Genomic DNA, 26,396 nt, shown 5'->3' on the forward strand with positions numbered 1-26,396 from the left:
AGTTAGTCCATAAATTTGTGGCACAACAAATTTGCTTGTGAGTGGGCTGCCCCTGAAGAGCAATTAATGCAGCTGTTTGCTCTGTACGAGTCAGAAAGCACAAAATATAAATGTATTTGGGAGGGAAATCATTTTGCTATTTGGACGTGGGAGGGTTTGGCTTGGGTGGAATAGCCTATTTGATTCCCTTTGCATGTTACAGGTGTTGTTCATCTCTTCTGAACCAAAGCAAGGAGAGGTGGGGGAGAGATTTAATAAAATGCAGTTGACCAATACAAGCAGAGGGGAACAGCTGGGGAAGCAATTGAAAATACCGTCATCCTGTAGTGCGTACGGCGTGGCACTTGTATGTTAACAAAAGGCTTGTAATGTCCGTTACATGGATAAATAGAGCATGAAGAAGCCATTTAGATGTTTTAGCTGCATCAGGCTGGGATCACGCAGCCGTTCAGTGACACTTCTCAATAGACCCAGGACAAAACAAAATGCATACTAGGACTGATGTGGGAAAGAAGCGTGGCACTTTATTCCCAGGTCACATTTTTTTTTTTTTTTTTTTTACAAAAAAGACACATCATGTGACAAACACTCAGGCCTGTCAGCCCCGGTGCATATACTGCGATGTGTGCCCCCAACAGATTCTGCAGAACAGAGCATCCATTGCAATAATGAGAAGAGCACGAGGGGAAGGTGGCTGCTGGTAGGGAACAGATGAGCTGAGCCTGTGATTAACTGGGACTGAGAGGAGATAGCACAGCCTTGAGAACAATGGCAGAGCTGCTCAGGTCTTCCACCATCATGGTTTTTGCATCTCAAAGTCCAGGCATTAAGTTGTGAACTTCAAATACTCAGCTGGACTTTCCCCAAAACTTGGGCAGAGAATCCAAGTCCTGATTCCTGGAGACAGATCCTAGACCTCAGCAAGAGGAGACTTTCCTCACATTTCAGGGCTGGTCAGAAACAGTAGGTATGCTTTGGGTCATCTCTATCTTTAGCTCTTTCAATGCTCATGAAGAAATCCTTGGTTTGCTGAAGACAACGGCAACACTCCTATGGACTGCAGTGGTGCCGTGATACCACTGCCAGTGATTAGAAAGGACCTGACTGGCATCCATTTCTCTCCAATCAGGGTTATAGGACTGGTTGAGTAACTTGACCAACTTCCACACATACACCTAGGTGCATCCTCTCACCCATCTGTCAAAGGACTAATAGATGCCTCTGCTACGTATGAAACATCTTCCTTAACCGTTTCATTCCCCTAACTGTATTCCCTTTACAGAGAATGCTGCTGGTTAGAGAAATACAATTTAAAGCAACCAATGATTTTTATTAGATGTTTGACAGAGTTTTCATGAATGTAGCAATTATGATCCACTTTAAAGTTTCCAGTGGATGTTCAGCCCTTGTGTTTATCACCCTGAACCCTCCACTTTTAGGCTACCTTCTGTCTTCATGTAGTGAGGTTTGGGGTTTCTTTGCCATGTTCTGTACTGCTGGGGGAAGAGAGTTGCAGCGAGTTCCTGAAGAACAGGCCCTTGTTGGAAATAACTGCTCCATCCTCCCTGAAGCAGCCTCATGGTTTGGGGGTGGGGGCTGGGCACTAAGGCAGGCACTTTCACTGGCTGTAGAAAGGGCGGCCATTCTTTATGCTCCTAAGAAGTGCTTCCAGGAGACGAGCTGACAGCTGAGTGTATTCATATCTCAGAGATGCCTCAGTCCTAGTGCTGCATCTCAAAGAACCCAACAGCTTCATGGGGTGACATGTCAACAGCTCTCCAAACTCCATCCAGACTGGAACTGAGCACCTTACTCTTAAAAGATTTTGATTTTTAGAACAATCTGTGCCCCTAGTAGAGGTTCTGTCCCCTACCATTTCAAATGCCCACTTTAGACCCAGTGACCCTGCTTTCTATGCCAATTTGGATCCCTCATACTTGTACTGTTGTAAAAACCTTACAAAAGAGGAACCTCAGATTTCAGACCCTGCAGAGACAGAGAAGCCTAGGCTAAAGTAATAAATTCAGTCTATGGTCTAGATGCAAAGCCCCCTGGGATCAAAAGAACTGCCATCCATTGACTTCAAGGGGCTTTGGATGGGGCCCTATATTACTGAACACTGTGCGTGTAGTGGCATAGCCCTGTGTCTTTTTCTGAGCCAACAGCTGCCACTGATGTCAGCGGGAGTTATGCATTGATACAGGGCTGGGCCTTGAGACTTGGTTCCACTCCTGTCATCACACTTGGACCTAGACATGCTAGGAGCTGCATCCCCAGCTGTCTGGCAGATTTGAAGGGGGTTAACTCAGCAGTTCTCCTCCTTTCCTGTTCCTTTCATACTGCCTTTCCTTTTAACAGTTAAATGCAAACCCTGTTATTTACTTTCTAATACCCTGCACTTTGCTGTGACGCAGGCAGTGCCTGGCTCTTGCTGAAGATACACAGTGCATATCAATGCTGTTTGCACTGCCAAGCAGGAAATACAATCTTCAGCAAATTCCACTCAGCTGGTATGGAGACTCCAGAGTGGGGAGCGAGTTGAGGGACATCAGCAAAGCTGGCCATGGTCTCCCAGGTAGCATAATTAAGCAATTTTCACCCAGCTGCTTTTCCGCTACACGACTCTCTGCCTTGTAGCTTGCAGCACAGAAACCCAGCTGGGACTGAGATTCTTCCCAGGCATATTTTAACTCTTGAGCAAGAAGTCCCTAGTGTCTAAACTGATCAGCAGATGACAGAAGCATGACAACAGTACAAGAGAAGCAACAAATGATTTCCAAGAAACATAAACTAGTAAATTCACTGTTATGGTGCATGTTTGCTACATTAAGTGTATTTTATACAGTCTTCACATTCCTTATAGTCCCTAGTGAGGGCACAAAACCACTTCCAGTGATGTATCTGTCCCTGGACACCACAGACCTTCTTTTCCACAGATTCCACTTCATTCTTCTCACAAATGGGCTTATATTTCACATGATGTGGAAAGTCACTAGTGCAAAGGCTGGGATGTGAGACTGGTCCACACCATGCCCCTACTAGTCTCTCTCTAAAGGGTGTTCCAGCTTCAAAGACTCCACAGAATACCCAGAGTGAAAGGAATACTAATCAGGACAGGTTAATAAACAGTTTCCAAATGTACAGTCAAAAAACCCTGTGAAAGGAATAAGGAACAGCGCACGATGGCAGTGTGTGCATCGGTCCCACCTCCTGCTCTGTCAGTGACACGAGAGCGGCGCCGAAGGGCTCCAACCGGGATGGAGGCACCGCTGTGCTGAGCACTGTATAAATACTTGTCGTACAGACAGGCCTTCCTTGCTCCAGAGAACTCAGTCTGTGGGCAAGAGCTTCCATTAGATGAAAGTAATAGAGCTCCATTCATGTCTGTGGAAATACACTCATTGATACCAGCTATGGGTCTGGCCCCAGTGAGAAGCCGCTGGTAAACAAGACCTGACTGTCTGTTGGAAGAAAACCAGACCCAGTCAGGGACTGTATTTATCAAGGGTCACTTTCTTTTACAAGATTTTTTTTACAACAGGAAAGTTTGTTTGAAGTTGCTAACAATTAATCACTCCTTTCTCCTTCCCCAGTGTAGACTCCCTGCTGTCACAGGCCATGCTGCCCCTTCCAACTGCTTCCATGACTGCTTTATAACCACCTTAGGCAGTATCTGTCCCACAGAGAAATAAACTGCTTAGCTCTTAGTTTTTGTGAAGTCCTGTACACCTGTGGCTTAAAGACTCCTCCCAGTGGCCCTGCAAGGTGAGTCAGGGTCATCCTCTGCTATGCAGACAAAGGAACAGGCACAGCTCAGTTAGAAGACTGCCCCCAGCCTCCCAGCTCCCAGGAGCAGTGACCAAAGACCACAGGTATCATTCTCTGTTCACCCCCTGAGCCCTGCAATCCCATGGGCTTCCCCATATTGCCTTGAGGGTTCAACCTGTGCAAATCCTTCCTTCAGTAAAAGACGCCCTCCTGCTCCAGATGGAGAAGTCACTGAACTCTAGCCATGGCACCATCAACCCTGACTAATGCATCAACAGAACCCACCCAGGCAGCCATTGGGCTGCAGTTCCACCATGTTAGATGTACAGATAATTTACAGTTTGAGTCTGACTGCTGGGGCTCAGGAGACCCTGGGGCATCAGCCAGAGAGCTGTTCGTCTTTCCTAGGGATCCAGGCTGTCTCCAGCACTGCACTGTCCCCGTCACTCTCATGTGGACAATATGGATGCCAGATAACATTGGTACATAAACTGACTGAACCTTTTTTGGGGAATGGTCCTCAGAAGAGTTTATAGATCACAATTAGATGCTGGGTCTTGCCCAAGACCGATGACAGGATTTCATTGGTAGAGTTCATCAAAGAATCCTAGAAGTAGAGTTAGTCCCTAGTCCAACCCCCTACTCAAGGAGCTCAGGTCTGAAACTGATCCTAAGCCAATAGACAGCAGAGCTGCCAGCCTCACTAAAAACACCAGATGCATCTCTGATAGAAACCTCCTTCTGTCTCATCTTGAGGCCCACAGCTTAATGTGCTACAACTTCAGTGCAAAGGACATCATGTCCTGTCCCCAGCACAAATCTTGTAGGGCCTTTCCTGGGAAGAAATGGTCAGTATTACCTGCCAAGCAAAGGATGGGATGTGAGACTGGTCCATATCATGCCCCTACTCATCACTGACAGGGGACCTCCACCACACTCATCCTAGTGCTTGTTATTATGTCTGCATGGGGAAGGGAGGGGAGGGTTGGGGGGGACTGGGACAGACACATTATTTGAGTATTGAGTAAGTGAGAGAGAGAGAGAGAGAGAGAGAGAGAGAGAGACTCAGGGCAAGAAACCCAGACAGCTGCCTGATAAATAAAAATTAATAATACAGCACTCCTGTACCAAACAGAGCAGCTCTGCCAGTTCAGGCATGTATCTAACACACAAGTCCTTCTGATGGAGTGTCTCTGAGGGTCTAGATTAGTTTGTAAGGTAATGTCTTATCATTTTAAGGCAAATCTCCCTGTTGCAGTGGTATGTCCCACAAACAGGCAAATTTAACTCCATCCTCAGCCCGCTGGGGTCCTCCAAACCTCCCAAAATCCCCTGGCAGAGGCAGTAGGGGTGCTGGGGAACACTGGGAGAGCTGGATATTTGCTGGTGCTTTAAGGAGGACACATGACCAGAGACATAATGGAATGTATAGTCTCCTTACAAGGCTACTGGACAAGTGTTTTAAGGCTTTGTGCTGTAAGGCGACTTTTTTGGCTTGTATTCTGCCATACGGCCCCTCTCTGTTAAACGGTGCCTTTTCCCACAGCCTCCAGAGACAGCTGAGCCAGAGGCTGGAAGAATGAGACAAGGGCTGGATGTTGGGAAAGAGGTGGGCGAACACCACTCCTCTTCATGGACTTCAGAAGATGTCCTCACTGAAATTTAGGCATTCACCACCCCTCCAAGGTCACAACCTGAAATCTCTCTCCCGTATTTACAACAAAAGTTAGTACTTCCTCCTTTAAAAAAAAAACAACTAAATACTTAAAAGTCTGAATTGTTTGTTAAAAACCTCATCTAGAAAAAAAAAATACCCCAGGAAACCTGTCCCTTTGCATTTTTTTAAACCACATTTTCAATGTGAGAATCCAGAGAATGAGAATGCAGTTAAATAAATACCATTGCATTGCTTTGCTCTTTCACCCTTGCTCTCTTTCTGCCCTTGCAAATATTGGATGTACAGGTAATTTACAGTTTGAGTCTGACTCTGCCAGGTCTCAGAAGAGCCTGGGACATCATCCAGACAGCTGATTGTCCTTCTTGGGCTCCAGGCTCTCTGCTACATCTTCCAGCTCATCTAGGAGTTCAGAGAAAGATGGCCTCTTGAATGCTTCCACCTGAAAGGGGGAGTGGGAAGAAGGGAAAGGATGAATCAAATATCCTGATGGGATGGGACACAATGAAGATGAAACAGTGGCTCTCCCAGAGCTAGATGAGCTCATACAGGGCACAGAGCTTTAGCAGGACTGAGAGTGAAGCTACTTGTGGGGGGCAAGCTAGGTTTAGTGTGATGCACTGCCCTTCACCACTACCCCAGCCTCCACCCCCATCCCCAGACAGCTGCTCCATTGCTTGCAAGACATTAGCAATCTCACATCAGTGTCACATGAATGCAAGACCAAACCTCCCTGTACCCTGCCTCCCGCTCATCCATTTCACCTTGTGCAGTGTTCTAACCTGTCCTTGGAGGGACAGCTGCTGCCGGACTGAGGAGTGGGGATGGGAAAAAAGTCCTCTCTCTGAAGCAAGCATGTATTGAACACAGCAATTTGCAAAGCATACAACAGGGAACGACCAGAAAAATCTTCACCTAAGCTAAGATACAGGCCAGTAAAACACAGCATATACAACTTAGTCTAACTTAAAATGTAAAACAGGAAGACAAGAGAAAGCCTTGCAGAAGTCTTACTAATCCTGAGGGCAGAGTGTCTCCTTACAACCAGGCATTCAAAAAGGCTTTGTTTAGGTTTTACAGGTTCTGCTTTATAATGTAAATGTAGCTATCTGCATTCTTTGGTCTACAACTTCCAGCCAGAAGCTGTCTGCAACTTCCCTTAACTCCATCTCCAGCACATATATGTGAGGATTTGTCAGGTCTTTGCCAACACTTCCAACCTCTCAGTCTGGTCCTGAAGGTCTTAGCTCTGGTCTCGGATCTGCACGCAGGGGACTAGCTTGCCTCTCTCCCCCACTCCAGGACCGCTGTGGAATTAATCCCCTCCCTGGCTGCAGGCAAGCTGGACTAAGGGAGGAATTAACCCCATCTCTGTCTAGCTACAGGAAAGCCATGGAGGTGCGGCTGTGGCTGCCAAACACCAGCTGTGAGCCGCAGGGTTTGCCGGTGGGGTGGGGAGGGCAGTGTCTGATGATACTAGAGAGCAGAGGGGCAGGGGTCTCTGATTTAACTTAAACCAGGAAGTGGTCTGGGACAGACATTGCATAAATCAGTTTGACCAAATCAGTTAAGTCTGATACTACATTCCACCAGGTTTACCGCAAACCAGTTTCAGCCATTTTCAAACTAGTTTATGTGCACTGAATGCCTGCTTTATTACAGGTTTAAACCAGTTTCTGATCACTTAACCCGGTTTATGTGTAATGTCTGTCCCTAGCCTTAGTCAGTTGTTCTGGGCCAGTTCAGCACCGCACCCCTTTCTCCCTCCCTAACAGATCACCAAACCTCCCTAAGTGGCCCCTTTGTGGGCCAAGTGGCAGGAATGGGGATGTGGGCAGGCAGAAAGCAGAAGCAGGATTGGCAGGTGAGAGCCAGGGCCAGGACTGGGATTGAGATCACAGGGCAGTGACAGCATGGGGCCAGAACCGTGGCAGAGCTGCGATCTGATGCCCACAGGTCCCTGCCTGCAAAACCAGCACAGGGACATGCAGGGAGCAGATTATGGCTCTGCCCCGGGCCCTGGCCTTGCGCTGTCACTACCTTGTGATCCTAATCCTGATCCCTGGTCCCCCCTGCCTGCCAGCCAGAAGGACCTGCTGCCCCTGGGAGTGCCAGGGAAGGGAATCTGTCCACCACTCTGCCCCTGGACACGCAGCAGGGCTAGGCCAGTGGGAGTGGCCGCATATGCCATGGCCCAGGCTGCCCCAAGGGACCCAACGTGGTCCACTTCTGGGTCTGCTGCCGAGTGGGCTGGGGGCCCCCCGCATCCCTGTGGGACGCTGCATCTGCCCCAGTATCGCAGCACTCACAAGCCGCCTGCTACCTAGAAGTATGTAGAAAAATCAGTTAAAGCTATATCCACGTCCAAATCGCTGAATCTGTCCGAATCTCTCCAAATCAATTGGGAGGATTCCAAATTGATTCAGAGAGATTAAAGGGTCCTCTGATTCAATTCAGATTCAGATATTCAACCACCAAATCAGGCCGAATCTCCACTGAATCAAATCAGGGACTGAAGCTTCACACAGCTCTACCAGGTAAACCAGGTCCCTGTAAGTATTTTATATTATCAAGTTAGAGATGTCCAGGGAGATATCTCCCTTTATGTCAAGGGCAAAATTTCTAACATTTCCTCCATTTTTGTAGCACAGATCTGCTCTCCACATGATCTGATTCATTATCAACTCCTGGTGTCAGAGCTGCCTTAGAGAGTCAGGAGCTGAAGGCACATGAATGTTAGCTGGCTGCCCTTTCTGATTCATCTCTTTGATTCAGGAATATGTTATTCACACATCATTAAGACTGTTGCTGAAGCTCATTTTAACATGCTACTTCTGAGTTCCTAGCTAATTAGGTGCAGTATAATCATAGAACTTCTCTGCTCTCTGCCTGGATGAGTAACTGCCTTTGTTCCTTCCTTGCTGTGATTAACTTGAGTAAGTCTTTGCTTTATTTCCAGCTTGCCTTATAAAGCTCCAAGCAACACCTTTGCTTTGTGCTGCTTTGAAAAAAAAAAAAAAGAGCATAAATATGTTGTGACGTGACAAAGGAGTCCTGGAGGATGGAAGAAAAACTTAGAGACTGCATGCTCGAGGCCGTGTCATTTGTTTCTCTCCATTTGTAACTCTGCTGTTCTTGTACCCGCACTATGTCATCTGTGTAATCCAACGGCCATTTTATGTTTCTGCTGTGGGTCCAAGTCACTGCATTTCTTGGAAAACGTACATTCCTACATTAACTATCCCTGCAAGACTTTTAGGGAAATACCTAATGCAGAGGGTAAAACAAACAATGACTCCCACTGGTCTAAACCAGTGGTCTCCAACCTTTAAGTAGAAAATCACCTTTGGCATCTAAAAGCAACCCAAAATCTACTGTGTGCTGCCATCCCACCCACCAAGTAAGTCTGCGGGGTGGGAAGGAGCAGGGGTAGATCGAGGCAGAGGAAGAAAAAATTATTTAGGGGCGCACCTCCCCAGCAAGTAAGTCCCACCCAGCTGGGGCCCCACTCAACTTACCCCTGCTCCTGCCTCTGCGACACTGTCCTTCATCACAGGGGCCTCAATCTAGCCCGCGCCCCTTTCCTCCCCCATGGACAAACCTGCTGGGCTGGGGTGTACATGTGCATGCATGCAAGCACTCAGCCCCCCACCCCAGCCTTGGATCGACTGCAAGAGGCTCCGAGACCTACCGCTGCATCGCGATCCACTGGTTGGCGACCACTGGTCTAAACTATGGAGCTGTTTTGTCCACTTCCCTCAAGTTTTCTTATTATTATGCAGTTGTAACACACAAGCTACACCATCCCTTGCTGGTGGCTAACCTACTCAGGAGATAAAAGCCTACCACTGGTTCATGAGACTGGAGTCACTCCTCTAACTAAAATGGTAAAGGCAGTAGGTTCAGTCCCCACTGGGCTTGCTGTGCAATTTGGGTTCTTGTGCCACTGACAGAAAGGAAACCAAGGGAGAGACGTACCCGGCAGCAGCTAGCAGCTAGGTCCACAACCCGCTTGGGGCATTCGCTGATCATTTCTTGGAAGGCAGCAACATCTAAGCCATAATCCTGAGGGAGAAGAGTGAAAGGGATTCTGGGTCAGTAACAGCCCTGGCAGTGGGAAGGTGGTCATGACGGGGTGCGCTGTCAGCTGGAGCTTTCCACTTGTAGCAGAAAGTGTGAAAGGAATTTGCAAATCCTCAGAATAATTCAGCTCAGGCTGAGTTTCAATTTTCACCACAAAGCAATCCTTCTAGAGGCAGCTCCCAGTTACCAAAACCAAAATGCTACGAACATGGACGCTGGATGTGAGAAGCCGGAGGTATGATGCACATCAACTCCTTGACTAATGGTTTGCCCTCCTCAGGGGATCTCAAAGCACTTAAGTATTCATTGATTAAGACTCCCATCCATTCCAGAATAGCCATCATAATGACTCTGCAGAGATGCCCAGAAAAACTGAAGCAGAAGACACTTTAGAAATGCTAAAGGGAGACAGATAAATCAGTAACAGAACTAGAAGATGTAGAGTCCCCATTTCTAGTCCTGCTTCCACCCCTGGACAATGCATTGCCTCAGGGAAGTATGGTCCAGTGTTTGTGGTATCAGCTGAGGACCTGGGTGACTCAGGGTAGATTCCTTGCTCTGCCCCAAACTTCTTGTCCGCCCTGGGCAAATCCCTGAGTTAGATCCAGTGTTTGAGTAACTACTCCTCCTTCCCTTGAGACACCACATTCTGGAGTCTCTGGTATAATGTTTCTCTCACTTGGTAAAAACAGATAGAGATTAGTCTCAGCCTGGTCTAAGACAATGTTGAGTTCTTTGCTTCGCAGAGAAATTCCAATATTTTGGTATTTGACTTTGTCACGAATTGGGATGAAACGTCAAAATTAAAAAAAACAAACCCACCAGAAAACCCCCAAAAACCAAATAGTGAAACAGTAAGCCCTGAACTTGGGGAAGGTTTCGGCTGAAAGGGACCTCGGAAAATCATCACGTCCAGCCCCCTGCACCAGGCAGGAAAGACAACTGGGGGTCAGGTGACCCCAGCAAGGTGACCATCCAGTCTCCTCTTGAAGATCTGCAGGGTAGGCAATTGCACCACCTCTGCAGGGAGCTTATTCCACAGTCTGGACATCCTAACTGTGAAGAACGTTTCCTAATGTTGAACCTGAAGTGGTATTGCAGGAGTTTGTGGCCATGGTTTTCCCTAAGGCTGCCCTGGTGAACAGTTGCTCGCCGAGCCCTTGATGTACTCCCCTAGTGTAGCGGTGAGCTCCTGCCAGGTCCCTTCTCAGCCTCCTTTTCCTCAGGCTGAAGCAAAGAAGTTGATGTTTGCTGACTGAAACATGACATTTTAATAAAAAATGTCAACGTACAATGAAACCACTTAAATTTTTCATTTCAAATTGACATTTGAGCTTAAAAATCAAAATGGTAATTCAAAAGGAAGTGCTCTGAATTGAGTTCCTGAAAATGAAAATTCTGGGGTTCAAAACATCACATCAGAGAAATGGATTTAAGTTTAATTAAAGCCAATGTTTTTCCCTGCAAAAAAGTTGGATTTCTGCTAAACTATTTTCCAATGAAAAGCAGTTTTGTTAGAAACTGTTCCACCTGTTTTGAGTATAAGCCTGATCCTTTTAGTGCATGCGTCTGTGTGGGCTCATACACCTGATCAAGTACAAGTATGTGCAGCCACATAATGGTACTATGTCTTCAGGATTCAAGTCCGTGCTCTCCAGAGTTGAAAAAGCCAGTGGCCTCCACCTATTATCTCCAAAGCCTACATGAAACACCGGTCAAGCCTGGCTCCAGTAATAATTACCTGAGTCCTGGGAAGCACTTCAGGATCAGCTGGAATTCTGCCCAGTATTTCACACAGGACTATGCCAAACGAGAACACGTCCACCTGTGGAAGGGATCAGAGAGAGAGAGAGAGAGGCAGGATTGTCAAGCCTCCTCTTGAAGACCTCCAAGTTAGGTGATAGCACCACCTCTCCTGGAAGCCCATTCCAGACTCTGGCCTCCCTTATTGTAAAAAAATTCTTCCTAATGTCTAACCTAAATCTACTCCCCACTAGTTTGCACCCATTATTCCTAGTTACTCCCTGGGGCGCTCTGGTAAACAGTGCAACCCCAATTCCCTGTTGTCCTCCCCTGATAAATTTATAGGTGGCTACAAGGTCACCCCTCAGCCATCTTTTGTATAGCCTGAAGAGATCCAGATCTCTCAATCTCTACTTGTAGGGTCTTTCATGGAGACCACTAATCATGTGGGTGGCCCTCCTCTGAACCCTTTCCAGATCCTCTGTGCCCCTCTTGAAGTGCGGCACCCAAAACTGGACACAGTACTCCAAATGCTGCATAGAGGGGAGCATCACCTCCCTCGATCTGTTGGTCATGCATCTGCCAATACACGACAAGGTGCAACCGGCTTTGTTGATGGCCTTGTTACACTGCCGGCTCATGTTCATCTTGGAGTCAACTATGACTCCAAGATCTCTCTCAGCCTCTGCGCTGGTGAGGAGGACATCCCCCAACCTGTAGGTGTGCTGGGGATTCCTCCTTCCTAGGTGGAGTACCTTACTTTTATCTTTGTTGAATTGCATCCAATTACGTTCCGCCCATTGATCTAACCTGTCCAGGTCGGCCTGGATCTGCTCCCAGCCCTCTGGTGTATTCACTTTGCCCCATAATTTGGTGTCATCCGTGAACTTGGAGAGGGTGCTCACCACACCCTCATCTAAATCGCTGATGAAGATAATAAATAACACCGGCCCAAGGACCAAACTCTGTGGGACATTAAACAGGATTGTTTGATGTCGCTGTCATCTTTATAGTGGCAACTGTTTTCTCACCACACTGGCTACATTTCAGTGGCGAGTGAAGTGACTGAAGTACTTGCATGGGTTTGTGGCCACTAACCAGTGCTCACATGTTTTCATCATCAGAAGTTCACAGTCCTGTTCTCCTAAGCAAGCAGGATCTGTCCCTCTAACTAGTAATGATTTAACTAGGCTAGTCAAACATCAGCACTTTTTGAGTCTGAAAAGGACTTTACTGGGCAAAACTTCAGGCCACAGATACACAGACTAAGCTCAACTAACTCACACAGGCTTTGGTGAGGGATCAGACTGCGTCCCCATGGATGTTAGTCTGATTCTGCTGGGGCCACTTGGCCCTGCAATTCATAAGCACAGTCATGACAATGACCCACCAACAGGAAGAAAAGCTAACCTTAGTACTTGTGTTGGAGACCAGGGAGGAATCAGTACCATACCTTCCTGTCATAGGGCTCCCCTCGCAGCATTTCAGGTGCCATCCAGAAGGCAGAGCCCACAAGAGACAACTTCCTCTCTGGGTCCTTCACAGGCAGCTCCACTACTTCCCGAGCCAGGCCAAAATCAGTCACCAAGGCTTCCCGGCCCCGTTGTGTCACTCGAATGAGGCAGTTCTGAAATGAGCCCTTCAGTGTGAGATTCCCATGCAGAGAAAAAGCAGAGCCAACTTTCCACCTTCCCCAAAGAACATTCTTCCACAGGTCCATACCAGTTTCAGCCTACAGTAACCCATCCCTAAACCTTCACAAGTAAATCTCAGTCTTGTGCTAAATATGCTCCATGTTCTTCCATAGCAGAGACGGGCTACACATTAGCAAGTGTCAATAGGCACCAATGAGTTTGGGAGGTTCAGCAAAACATATCCAGGTGGCCAGTTTGCCTGGTTTTGGTTGTCCTAAACTGCAAAGCACTCCCTTCACAGAGTCCTATAGAACTTAACAACAAGTCAGAACATTTCTATGGGATTGTTTGGATCATATCACAGAAGCAGAGAAAAATATATTCCAACTACAGAATACAATCTCAAGGAAAGGAAACAATTTTCTATTGAAGCCTATACCCACCAACCTTCTAGAATAATTTGTATAAAGGTTTCTTCAATTTCTAGAAAAGTCCTGTCAAATTCTGTAGGATTTCCCTCTGTGCGGTTGGCTGAATGAGGCAGGTTTAAAAAGAGCAAACAAGGAAAATCTGCTTAAGATGACTGGATTGCGTGGACTTCAAGCCTATTTCTCCTCCCCTCCTTCCACATTCTGGGCTGTCATTGCTGGGAACAGTCACTGGGAGATAGGAGGGAAGAATGTGCATTTGGGCCAAACTGCAGAGACAGAGGCACTTCATGTGCAGTGAAATTCAGTAATATGCACTCACTGTTTGGTGGCACATTCAGGGTGGTTCTGATTTTACAAGGTGCTAACAGGACATCAGGATCAATCCATGGGCAACTACTGATGTCCTATAACATCCAGTGAAACAGAGGGAAAGCCATAGTCCTATCAAAGCACTTTGTTCTCCAACGATGTTTGCATTTTGATGCTTGTGATTGAATTGAGCAAGCAGCTGTGGGGATAACGAAGCTGTGTCAGCTTCCTGTACTGATGATTCTTAGGGCTGTGATGCTTGGCCGACTTCATCACATCCCTACTCCATCAATACTTCACGTTTCCACAGAGAAGGCTATGGAATATCAATGAAGGAGTCACGACACAGCAACAGGTATGTACCTGGCATCTACTGCAAAGGTTCGCAGGGGTTGTTTCAATACAGGGTGAAGGGTTATTTGACTCTAACAGATATAAGGTAGTAGCCAGATCCTCAAGTAATGTAAACTGATGCATCTCCCCTCGCATAAATCTACAAAGTGAATGTGCACAGCACCACTGACATCAACTTTAGCGCAAGATAGCTCAAGGATTATTATCTGTCCACAATGGTCTTGCTTCCACCGATATCAAGGGGAGGTTTGATGTTGCACCAAGGTCAATGTCTGGAATTCTACAAAACTTTCCTAGTGTGTCCCATTTTAAGGTGCCCAGAGGCTGACAGGTAAAGCGGATTCATTCAAAACTAGAGACGGTTATTTAAGTACAGCTGCTCAGGTGACAGACTGTCATGACAACCCTGGAGAATAAAACAATCTACTGGCTCGCCAAATAGGAGAAGCACAAGAGGAACCTGGAGACTCCCCTCCCTCCTGCCAAGGTGCCTCAAAATAATGCTTAAAGTTCATGCTTCTCAAGCTCTCCAGCAAAGGAACTCAAAGCACTCTGCAGATATTAGGTTGAAGGAGCATCGGGATCTACCTGCCCCAGGACAGCACCAAGGATCATAATCCCCATTCTGTAGATGAGGAAGAAAGGAGCACAGAGAAAGAAGCAACTTGTGTGAAATCACACAACAGGTGAGAGACCTAAAAAGAAGCCAGAGCCCCTGGCTCCTGTTATTATCCTTAACCCTAAGACTAAACAAGAACCGCTGTAAACTGCAGGAGCACCTCTAGGGGAAAACAGGACATTCAAGATGTAGATCCATCCATATCTACTGAGCCTGCCAAGTGTGGTTCCACTTAGGACCAAATTCATGCCAAAAATATCCTTACTAACTTCAATGGATTTATACTAGGGCTAGGTTTAGCTCTAAGTACTTGATCTGACAGGTTTGCCAGGGTTAGAGCTTCATTGCACCATGAAAAACCTTGCAGTGTTTCATAACCCCTAGTGTTTCATAACCACCACTGCAGATTGAACCGTTTTAAATTAGAAGTATGGGTTATAAGTAGGAAAAGGACTGAAGAGTGGCACTGTCCAGAAGTGCTCCCATTATATCAGATAAGCAGCATCTGCAAGGAAGTAAAGAAAAACTTTCCAGGCCTTGGTACTGCAAGACCAGTGCAGCTGCAAGAGAAACAAGGAAGATTCTCTTCTGCTTTGGGCCAAAATTCTCAGCCTGCTTCCAAAACCAGAGTCAGTGGGTGCCTATACATGTGTAGCATGGCTGCTATGATACACTGTAATTACAATGCATCAAAGCAGACTCGATTAATCAAGTCTGCTGGAGCGTGGTAGTTACAGCAGTCCAGCAGATTCCAGTGTCACATGTATCAGCATCCCTGCACTGAAAAATGGTGGTGGGGAAACTTTAGCTACAGCTTGTTCAAAAAGCTTTAGTTAAAGCTTCTCTGTCACCATTTTTCAGCTCAGGGATGCCAATACGTGTGATGCTCCGGGCACTTTAATTAAAGCGGCTCCAAGATCATGTCTATAAATGTCCTTTGTTATTAGTGCAATAAATGATGTAATGTAACATCTACGTGGAGTGGGAAACTGGACCTGGGAACCAATGGATCTGAAAAAGAACAAAACTAGAAGGCCTGTCCCTACTCCCACAGCTACTGCTGGCTCATTGACAGCTGTGTGGTCCACCCTCTAGAGGCGGACAAAGCCCCAGTGGACAGGCCACAATAAATACATAAAGCACAGAAAGTGCTCAGAAAGCAAACATGATGGCCCAGTCCATCTCCCTCCCCATCTTATTATCAACTGCTCGCTTTGGTTTTTTGTTGCTGTGCTGGTGGTTAGAGGAATAAATCTGGTTTTGATTTGTAACTTGCACACAGTTCCTCTTGCAATGACGGAAGAAAAAGGAATGTGGAATCCTGGCACATACATTTCTACTGAGTGGCTTTTCTTAGTGCAACCACATTTTGAGAAATACATTTTTAGCTCCCTCTATGTCTCCTGCTTGGTAAAAAACATGATGCACCATAATTATAGAGTTCAGCAAGAAAGCTTCCATAAGTGCTCCAGGATGTCACTAGAGAGAATTCAGCCATTTGCAGAGGCCTAGACATCACTTTAACCCCCACAGGAACCTGGAGAGACTACAGTGGAGTCCAGGCCTAGTCCTCAGCACAAGGGTAGCAGAAGTCACTCTCTGCACACAGTCTACCTTGGAGTTGAGATCCCGGTGGTAGATGTTCTTGGAGTGCAGGTAGATCATCCCTCGTGTGATGTCTGAAGCCAAGTCTACCTTCTCCTTCCAGGTGAGAGTGATTTCCTTGCTGGCCAGGAGCTCTTCCAGACACCCACCGTTAACGTACTGCCAACAGAGACAAAAAAAGGGAAGTTCCATGGGCTGGGCTGTGAAGGCTTATGGACATTTTTGATGAAAGTCAAGCATTTCCCAAACAGAAATGTGCTGAATCTGTGAGCCCTCTCTCAAGATCAGTGTTTATACTGCAACAGCCCCAAGCAAGACCAGGGCACCGCTGTGCTGTGTACACCAAACAAACATCTCCATGAAAAAAGGGAATAACCAAGGCCAACATGGTTATTGAAGTTTAGGCAAATCATCACTGTGCAGTGCCAGGTTAACAGCAGCATATCTGGAAGTATTACGTACAGTATCAAATTAACCCCTCGAATGCCAGCATCCCACACCCAGTGAAGGATCTTTTCGCTTGCTATGCCACAGTGAACTTCAGGGAAACGTGTGGGGACACACATTGGCAGAAGCTTTCTTGCCATTTTTCTTACTTAATACTAAGTGGATGAATATCAGTGTAGGGTTAGGAGCCCCACTGAATGTGCCGCTGCTCAGCATTTCTTCTCCCAGCTTTGCTAATGGGACTGGTTCAAGATCTATAGCATTGCTAGGGCTTCTCTTCCACAGGCTCTCAGTGCTGTCTGAGGATTACTGCTGTTGAATACTGCTTAAAGGGTTCCCTTTTCAGAATCTGCTTTATACACAGCTTTCCCACAGATCCCAAATATGCCTTGCCAAGGCATTCATCTCATTATCCCCATGTTACAGATCGAGTAAATGAGGCAAGAAAAAGTGAAGCGACTCAAACAAGGTCACCTGTCAAGTCAGTGGCAGAGCCAGAAAAAAAAATCATTGCTCCCACATCCCAGCCCAGTGCTCTGTACATTATACAACATTGCCATGACCCTTGAAATGCCCCCAACTGTATGCTTTATGATTGTATTAACACTGTTGCCAGGGCTTTCTCTCTGTAACTCCTAAGTCTTTCTGCCTCACTAACTGACTCCTCAGCCCATGCAATATTCCCTACCTTCAATCCATTCCAGTTACCTTCTTGTCCTTTTCCGGCTCTTTGTCTGTGTGGTTCTAGCCTAAGACACTGTTTTTTTTTAAAGACTTTATTTGGATCCTAGCCTGATCCTGCACCCTTGATTCAAACAAGACATCCATTAAAACAAATGCAAACTCTAGCTGATAGCAACTGCATAGGATGAGGTCCCATAATTGTGTGAGGGATGACAAATTGTTTGCATTTTATACTAAAATGCCACTTTATGCTTTTGCTGCAAAGAAAGCATTTTATTCAACCTGTAAGCAACACCTTTCATCTATGGGGACAGAACCAAGAGTTTCAAGATCTAAGAGCATGAACTTCTCTTACTGGAATTAAAAACTAGCTCTAAGTAGCAGGCCCAAGTGCTTCAGCCACTAGAAAGGAACAAAGAGCCATAATGTTTCAGTATATCACTTGCCTTATTCGGCTACTTCCCTTTTGGTTAACATCAGTGTAAAAGTTCATGCCCCTGACTGCCCTCTGAACACAGAAGCAAGCAACCTTACCTCCAAAATTGGGTACAGCTTGTCGTCCTTCACACATATCCCAAGGTATCTAAGAGGCAAGACAAAAAACATGTGTTAGATTTCTTCCCATAGCACAAAACTTCAGTAGAGACAGAGGCAGAGTCAAACTGTGGGCAGAGTGTGGCCCAGCTCCACTGACTTTGAGCTCAATGCCCTCCTTCCTGGTCGCTGCCCCACTGGGAAGTCACCCACCTGACAATGTTTGGGTGTGAAAGCTTCTGCAGAAGGCTGATCTCACGCACGATCACCTCCTGGTCCACATCATTCTTGTAGATTTTCACCACCATCACTTTGCAGGTGGCATTCTGAGTCACCTAGAGCAAGGGAGGAAGAGGCGAGGTCTAAACAAGCCATTTTAGCAGGGACCTGTAGGACCCCAGTGGTAAAGACAGGGATTGACTGCAACAAACCTAAAGGCTTTATTGAGACTGAGGGATGCAGACAGAGCCTGTGATTCTCTCTTGGTCTTCAGTTCCAAGACTGAACTGTCTTGTGTTCCCACCAATATCTCCTTAAATCCTGGCCTGGATTGCAGGCCATACTGCAGGGCATTGTCACCTTCTTTATTTACTTTTAATCAAGATGATTTTTAGAGGGAGGAAGTCACCTGGTACAGCCTAGCTCTGTCTCTTGACCTGATCGCTAGTGCTATCAGAGCAAACCGTGGTCTGGTGTTTAACTCTATGTCCTTTTTGTCATTTGCTTAAAAGGACAAGAGAGTTTCAACCTGGTATGAACTGGCACAATGGCAAGGTTTAATGCTCCAGAACATCATGACTTGAGTTACTTGACAGATAAGGTTACCACAAGCAAATGAAGAGAACAGAGACTCACATAACACCAGCTGGAACTGAACTGGTTTTATAAACACTATAAATGCTAATTATAAATACGGTTTTTGGTTGTGGCCATGTTGGTCTAAGGACGTAAGCAGGGAAGGTTCTCTGAGTAGATGTGATCTCTTTTATTAGATCAACTGAGCAGTTGGAAAAGAGTTCTTAGCAAGCTTTCAGGCTCAACCACCCTTCTTCAGGCATGGGGAGTCTCCCTATGCCTGGAGAAGGGTGATTGCGCACAAAAGCTTGCTAAGAATATTTTTCCAACCTCTCTCTTGGTCTAATAAAAGATATCACATCTACTCAAAGAACTTTGGCTGCCTATGCAATTATAAATAGAGCCACAAGAGAAATTAGCCTTGGGGGCACTGTTAACCTCTGCTTCCCCCACAGGAGAACACAACCTGATCCTCTATCCAGGGCCGGTCACAGCAACAATCTTGTCTCTGCACTTCGGTGTAAATGTCACCATGAGTTTCCTGGTGTCTATAGCTGGAGGTTCTGAAAAACTTTGCCATGAGCTTCCACAGGGCTCTGGGGTGTATTTGCTCTGAGATCTCTGCCAGAAGTCTTAGCCTTAAGGCAACCAATATGGGGAAGCCGAAATCCAGGTCAGTCCACAGATCCAAGGCCCCATATAGAGCTCTCAAACCAGAAACAGTATCATGCAGTCACTTTACATGACAGTACAGCACTATAGGCTTCACTACACTGCCTTCAGCAAAGCTAATTAGGCCCAGGCACAGAGCAGGGTACACATAGCTATACTGCTTGTAATTCAAAAAGCAGTACAACTGCATTCATGCAGCAGCATGCCCAGTTAATTAGCTCTGTCTTTAGGTAGCTGTAGCCAGATGCTGCCTGATACCATGTGGTCATTTAGGGTGAGGGAGGGGGAGAGAAGTCAACCAATTTTGGCAAATTTGGGACAAAACTTGCATTTCAGGACTCCCTGAGCGCTCCATGACACAGCCTGAAAATTTAGGACTGGAGCTTCCAAACTCAGCTAGAATCCATACAGACCTGACCAACGAGCTGGGCTTTGGTGGCGTTCACAAACTCTGCAATGATTTCTGCAATGGGTTCCACAAATGCAGATGTGAAATACATTCTGCCTTTCTGAACCAGTGAAGCACAAAGTGCCAGAGAACAGTTGATGAAAACAGAAGAAATCCTCAAGCCAAAGTAAAAAAATTGCTTAAGCAAGAACTCCAGAGCTATAAATAAGTATCAGTAGCTCCAGAGGGGAGATAAAAAAAAAAATTTTCTTAAATTATAAAAGAAAGAGATCGGATTTACAGCCACAGTTCTGCAGCACTCTGGGGTTATAATTTGGGTCCATATGTAATATACACTTGGTACATCAAAAAGACAGAAAAAATATATATAGTCCAGTATGGTCAGTTTGTCCAGGAGGTTTGTGTGACCTGAGAGAGAGGACACAGAACAAGAAAGCTGAGAAATGTAGCTGACAGAAGCACATGGACATCTTATGCAAATTCAGGTTAAAAAAAAAAAAAAAATCAACAAGGACATCAATTATTTCCCATGCCAGCTCAGCATATTTGCCCAGCACACCTCATCTGGGATGCAAAGCGATCTCAGCCTTCTTCCTCCCAATTGCCCCTGGGCTAGACCACACTCATTGTGGCCACCAACCTACTAGTCCTACAGACCTGTATAACGCCACTCAGTCAGGTGCAAAATTGCAAAGCAGCCTTTCAAGACTGCTGACCTGGGGTAAATCACTGGGGATTAAGTTTCACCACAGCGCCCCTGATTATGCAGAAAGGTTGTGCTGTCAGGATTGCGATGTAGTGCTTAATAAGCTGGTGCCATTTGCAATGTTATTCATTTTTAATTCATTTCCTCCTCCTAAGCTGAGTTGGCTCTGGCACTGTAACAAAGGTCATGAGGCAATTTCACAGCTTGGCCTGCCTTGCTCCAGTCAAATCTAGCTCTTCATCGGGCTGCTTAACTGCTCAGTGACACAGCTTTCCTGCCCCTTTTATTTTGCTGGCTGCTCCCGTCACACACATGATTAGGGTACAGCAAAAGACGGGTCCTATCGAGTCATTAGCCTGAGATCAACAGATCTCCCATCAAGACTTCACCCTGGATTTGAGCAGAGATCGCAAGTTCAAGGTTGAACACATCAAAATATTATTAATACTATGGGCCAGATGAGAAGGAAATACAGAGTTGCCCTAGCCAGACTTCCTGGGTCCTTCTGAGGTAGGGGAGTCCCCAGGTGGTGCAAAGCCAGCACAGAGAGCTCTAGCCTTCTCCCAACCCCCTGTCCCTCAGCAAAGGGGCATTTCTTGGGGAGCTGAAGCACACAGCACTCAGCAACCTATTTTCAAAAGAGCAGTCCCTAGGGATTGATTTTAGCCAGACAACTTAGAGCAGCAACTGCCCTAAGTTATGCCAGGGATCAGTTCACCTTGAATGGGCCCAAGGATCAGAGGAGTGGAGAGGTGTGTTCAGGGCTTTGCATATTCCTGGATTTGAGTTGACGGGTGAAGACAGAGCTTGTGGTAGGAGACAGCAAGGGTAGAAAAGTGAAGTTTAAATTGCCCATCAAAAAGCAAAGGCTTGACAAGAATTTGTGAGATTGATTCAATTAGTGTATGTGCTCTTTGAGTTCCTGTGGTAACAGGAGCTGAAGGAGTTCAAAGTCTTATCTTCAGTGATACTTAAGACCAAGACTAGCAAGGATCTTCACCTTTCGTTGGCATCTTCCATCACCACAGGAATTCAAAGTAATCTATGACCATAGGTAACTGTCCACATATAAGCCTCACACTTGTTCTGAGATGGTATTATGTTTCAACATCCTCACATCAGATATAGGGAAACTGAGAGGGAAAGTACCTAGCCCCAACATCGCATAGGAAGTTACTAGCAGGACCTGGAATGGAAGTCGGACCTTTTCACACTTGGTCTTTTGCTGAAAGCCAAGTCAATCCTTCCTCTCTAGCCAAGCTGCATGTAAAACTACTTGCTTGTGGGCATAAACAACAGCAAACAAAAGCCAGAGTGCCAATTCAGTGCCAATGTCAGAAATACAGCCTTTTGTGCATAAAGTGCTTTGAAGGAGAGCAGCTACCAGCAAAGAACTTCAAAGCATTATCTTCAATAGTGCTTACAAGCAAGACCAGCAGGAATGAATGCTGGAGCAAAGGGACACTGGATCCAAAGGAGCCTACCGGACTCAAAAGGATTGCGAGCAAGCCATCAGGGTGCCTAGTAACAGTCACGCCAGAGTCTCCAGTCAAATGTCAAGTCCTGGTAAAGGACAATAACAATGCCCCATCCTCCTCTGTTCCAAATCTTTGACCCAAGGCATCTCATTCAACCTTTATTTTTTTTTATACTTCTGCTTAAGAGTTATTGTATTTTCATTCAAACTCTGTCTCTGACCTGCCTACTGCTGGAATCTCATTCAGCAGCAGGACAGAATGGAAATGTCACGCGCAACAGAAGCAGCAACTGTTACTACGGCAATTCGCTAAAGAAAAGAAAGGGAGGGAGGGAGGGAGAGAGAACGGCACTAGGCTCTCCATGTAGGTGGAGATAAGCAATTATTCACAAAGACTGCTGTGAGAAGTGAGGTGGAGGTGAAGGCATGTGTAGCACGTTGCCCGCTCTCTCTCTGTCAGAAGTCTGCATGGATTCAACAGTGACAAGGGTACAAGAAGGTTAAGTCAGCATTTTAAGAAGTCAATACACAGTGGTGTTTCCAATATACTGACCCCTTTTATATGCTCCCAGGGTAAAATCGCCCACTAGTGCTAAATGTCATGGCTTCAACAGAGCAACACTAATTTGCCCTGGCTGAGGGTCTTGCCCCAAATGGCTGTGCAATGTGCATGTCCAGTTATTTGTCTGGTGGTAACCTCTTATGTTGGTATGGAGAAAACCAGAAGTCATGATCTTGTTCCTAAGAATGACCACTGTAAGTACCCAAACCCTGCTAAGTCATATGCATGGTTTGTTTCCATTTCCTGTACATGACACAGCCATAACAAAACTGCCTTAGGTGCAGTATTCTGGAAGGTTACTGCAAAAAACCAACAACCCCAAAACTCATATGGAGGGACCTTTGACTAGCATGTAACATTGAGAGTAGGGAAGAAGCAGCTAAATCATACAAATATAGGGCAGGGAGGGACCTCAAGAGGTCACCTTGTCCAACCCCCTACCCTGAGATGGGATCGGGTCTACCTAGACCACTCCTACCAGATGTCTGAATGGCAGACAAAGGCTTGAGCCCCATTTACCATCAGAAAACACTACTTTTCCAAGGTAGCTAATATGAAAGGTCTGTGGCACTGTGGCCGAAAGGCAAGAGGTATAGTTCTTATCCACAGACCTAAGCATTAATTTACATGTGACCCATGGCCAAGTGTACTTCATACTCCATGCGTGAGATACTCTAAGCAGCTTGCTACAGTGGGCACAGATGATAACTGGCAAGCAACACCCTGGAATCTGGATTTGGACAGAGATGGCTTTCAGCTGCCTCCCACCTCAACAATGCCTGATGCAGAGTCATTCAGAGCATCCCCACTGCAGAACACAGTCGTGATTGTCTGGCATGTTGTTAAGCAATAAAGGCAAGCCCCCTGCAAGGTCCAGGATTTCTACCCTTAGAGCAAGAGAGAGAAATACCCCACAGAACAGCAGCCCTATAGGCTTTTCAGCTCTCCGATAATACTATGTGGACCAGACTAATACACTGTGGGCATGCAGCAAGAGAAAAGCACATGGGCTGGTGCTTCCCAGGGGAGTGGGAGGCTGCTATTCTGGGAACCATGTGGGATTTAATTTTAGATTCTTTTTTCACTTTGTGCTTTGCCTTATTTTCAACAATAAAATATGCACACAGGATAAATACCTTCCAGGCCAGTGCCTCCCATTACCCAGGGAAAATGATGGCCCTCCCAAATTCTGACAAAGACTGGTGATTTTGAGCTAGGCCTCCTCACAATGGAGAAATCAATGTGAAGACGGGGAGGTGATTTGTTCAGTGTCATCTACTGAGTCAATACCAGAGCCAGGGATCATACTCCTGACTTCCAGTTCTAAGTGTCAAGTGAAAGATCCTTGCCATAAATCAGAGAAATCCCCTCCAGGCTTCTCTGAAGAGAGAAGAATGGGATCAAATAAAGGGTTTCCTCTCCTGCCCCACCCCAAGCCCTCTCTCAGAAAATGAAGTGGGAGAGACAAGGATCTGGAAAACAACATGGTGGGAAGATTCTTAACAAGAAATAGGCTGGGAAGAGGAGTTAAACATGTGTAGGTCTGTCATCCCAACACGTTTCTGCCATAACCTGCAAGCTGAGTGCCACCCATCACCCAGGGCATCTTGTAGCACACCATACTCTTGTTGTCACTTTACCTTATACACCTTGGAGAAGAAGCCGCTGCCTATCAGCTCAGCATTGAAGTTCTCCCAGAATTCCAGCTTCCTGACAGCCGTGCGGAGTTTCTGCCAACGGTCAACATGGTAGTAGGTATCAGAAGACTCTCCATAATACTGCGTGGGGCTGGAGGGCTCCGGGGAGAGCAGGCCGGTCTCACACATCATGGAGATGGCAGCTGAAACAAATCACATCCTGCAATGAGCTGAGGGTGACAACAGCAGTAGAACTGACAGAAAGAACAAGGATCTGTGATGGATTCAGGGTACAGGTCCTTTTGGGCCTTGCACCGAGCCAGTGCAATGGTCATCTTTGGCTCTACGATGTAGATTAGGATTACATGCACGACGTTAACCTATTGGCTAATGAATCTAGTGCGGTCACAGCATGTCACCTCTTCTACATGCTATACTGGTGCAATGAAAACTAAGAGGGGTGTCCCTTGTTGTATGTCAGCCAGCTTGTTGAAATTTGGTATTGCCTCACCCACACTATCCATTTAAATGAAATAGTTAAAATGAGCTGGCCAATACACCAACAACAAGGTTTTCATCGTAAGCTAGATGAGATTTTGGACATCATATCAGCTAGGAGTGCAGGCAGAGGTTAATTCCATTTTGCCTCATGTTAGTTGGTCATGATCAACTTTAGGAGAGAGCCTAAACACATTATCAATCATCTCTTTTCCTAGTCAAGACAACCACTAAGGCTGTAAGGAAGTGGGTTTGTGTGTGCGTCTCCAAACCCTCCCCATTCCTTCATTCTCAGCTGCAAAACTTCTGTCATCTCACCCATCACTGACCACTCTGCCCCGGTTTCCTCCCCTACACTTTCAGCAGTCATTGTCTGTCATACTGGTACAGGTAAGATATGGATTGGATCCTGTGGATTTATGGACACTGGCACAAATCCTGTGTGAGCAAGACCTGAACCAGGCTCCACTTTTGCAGCTTTTTAAAACAAATCACTTGTCTGCTACAGAGCAGTTTGACAACACTCCACTTGCAAGCATGTTAATGGGTAAATCTGGGCATGCTGTGCCGGGAGATCTCTGCTAGCCTGCATGCAAACAGAAGTCCTCGGCTAGATTGTAACCTAACAGCGGCAAAACAGAAGGGAAATTCTGCAAAGTCATCAACTAACGCACTTCAGAAATTCTGACATCCTCAGCACGCTCCAGTACTACCTTGGCTTTCACCCCCAGTGTAGAAAAGGTGGAGCTCTAGATAGCAGGCCCCAGCAATCCTGCTGGTTAGTACACTGCTCCTTTACATCTGGAGAGCTAGAGCCAAATCCGGGTTGGCACATGCATGAAATGAGTATCATAGTCTCAGTCTAATCCACTTCAGAATTCAATGAGGAAAGCAAGCTGATCGCTTCAAATGAGACTACAAGAAGTGAACTGGAGACTGGGAATTACATGTACTAGCAAGGCTAGGTAGAGGCAGAGGATTTGAATTTAAGCGAGTCAGGGCTAATATGCATAGATAGAGACGGGAGAGATGGTAGAAGTGCATAGGTGAAATAGCACAGGATGCTGCAGACAGACTAGAACCTAATGCAAAACTGCTTTGGGACTTAAATAGCTGGGGCTGGGGGAAGGTCTGGGTTGAGATACATCACAAGAGCTGCAAATGGGCTCAAAACTTGACGATTAAGGCCCCAATCCTGCATACTTTTGTGTGTGTTAACATGGAGAGTACAAGTATAGTCCCACTGAAACCAACAGATTGTGTATATACTTAAAGCCAAACACATGCATGAGCATTTGCAAGATGAAAGCCAAAAAGCCGCTTATGAAACAGATGAGGTCCAACTCTCTTTTTCCTCAGAAGAAAAACAAAACCAAATAGCCAAGTCAGCAAGAGCTTGGATCTGGCAGATGGTATGAAAAGTCTGGCAGGGCTATGTGAGAAATCAGTGCTAAATGAATCCATCTTCAGGTGGATGCAAAAAAGGACTGACATTTTCTTTTATGAGATGCCACTGGAGATATTTGCTGATGGCTTTTCTCATCCCCAAGCCTCCGTACTGGGGGTGGATTTCCTGTTATTATCAAAGGCTCAGTTCCTGGCACTGGCTTTTCATGGAGGAAAGCTAATTGCTCTGGTCCACTGCTGTGACTGCAGGAAGACTGCTGTTGGCAGCAGCCAACCAAGTCAGCCTCAAGTTGGCACAAGCAATGTGAAGCCTGAAAAGTCTCCCTGTACTGGGACTCCACACCCAG

At 46.2% G+C, this 26,396-nt stretch overlaps 1 protein-coding gene across 1 annotated transcript; it reads right to left on the minus strand.

Annotated features, from left to right (window-relative positions):
• Nucleotides 1-502: 502 nt before the first annotated feature.
• LOC109313769 (dual specificity testis-specific protein kinase 1-like) lies at nucleotides 503-24,343 on the minus strand. The gene is made up of 8 exons (XM_019540473.1): nucleotides 24,148-24,343; nucleotides 18,100-18,221; nucleotides 17,887-17,935; nucleotides 16,231-16,380; nucleotides 12,723-12,896; nucleotides 11,268-11,351; nucleotides 9,422-9,508; nucleotides 503-5,885 (listed from the first exon to the last, which is right to left on the minus strand). Exons 1-8 carry the CDS (start codon nucleotides 24,334-24,336, stop codon nucleotides 5,784-5,786), a joined length of 957 nt encoding a protein of 318 aa, XP_019396018.1. The 5' UTR covers nucleotides 24,337-24,343; the 3' UTR covers nucleotides 503-5,783.
• Between the last annotated feature and the right edge of the window lie 2,053 nt (nucleotides 24,344-26,396).

Source organism: Crocodylus porosus, unplaced genomic scaffold, assembly GCF_001723895.1.
Source record: "Crocodylus porosus isolate Cpor-Errol unplaced genomic scaffold, CroPor_comp1, whole genome shotgun sequence".
In the NCBI taxonomy this organism is placed as follows: domain Eukaryota; kingdom Metazoa; phylum Chordata; order Crocodylia; family Crocodylidae; genus Crocodylus; species Crocodylus porosus.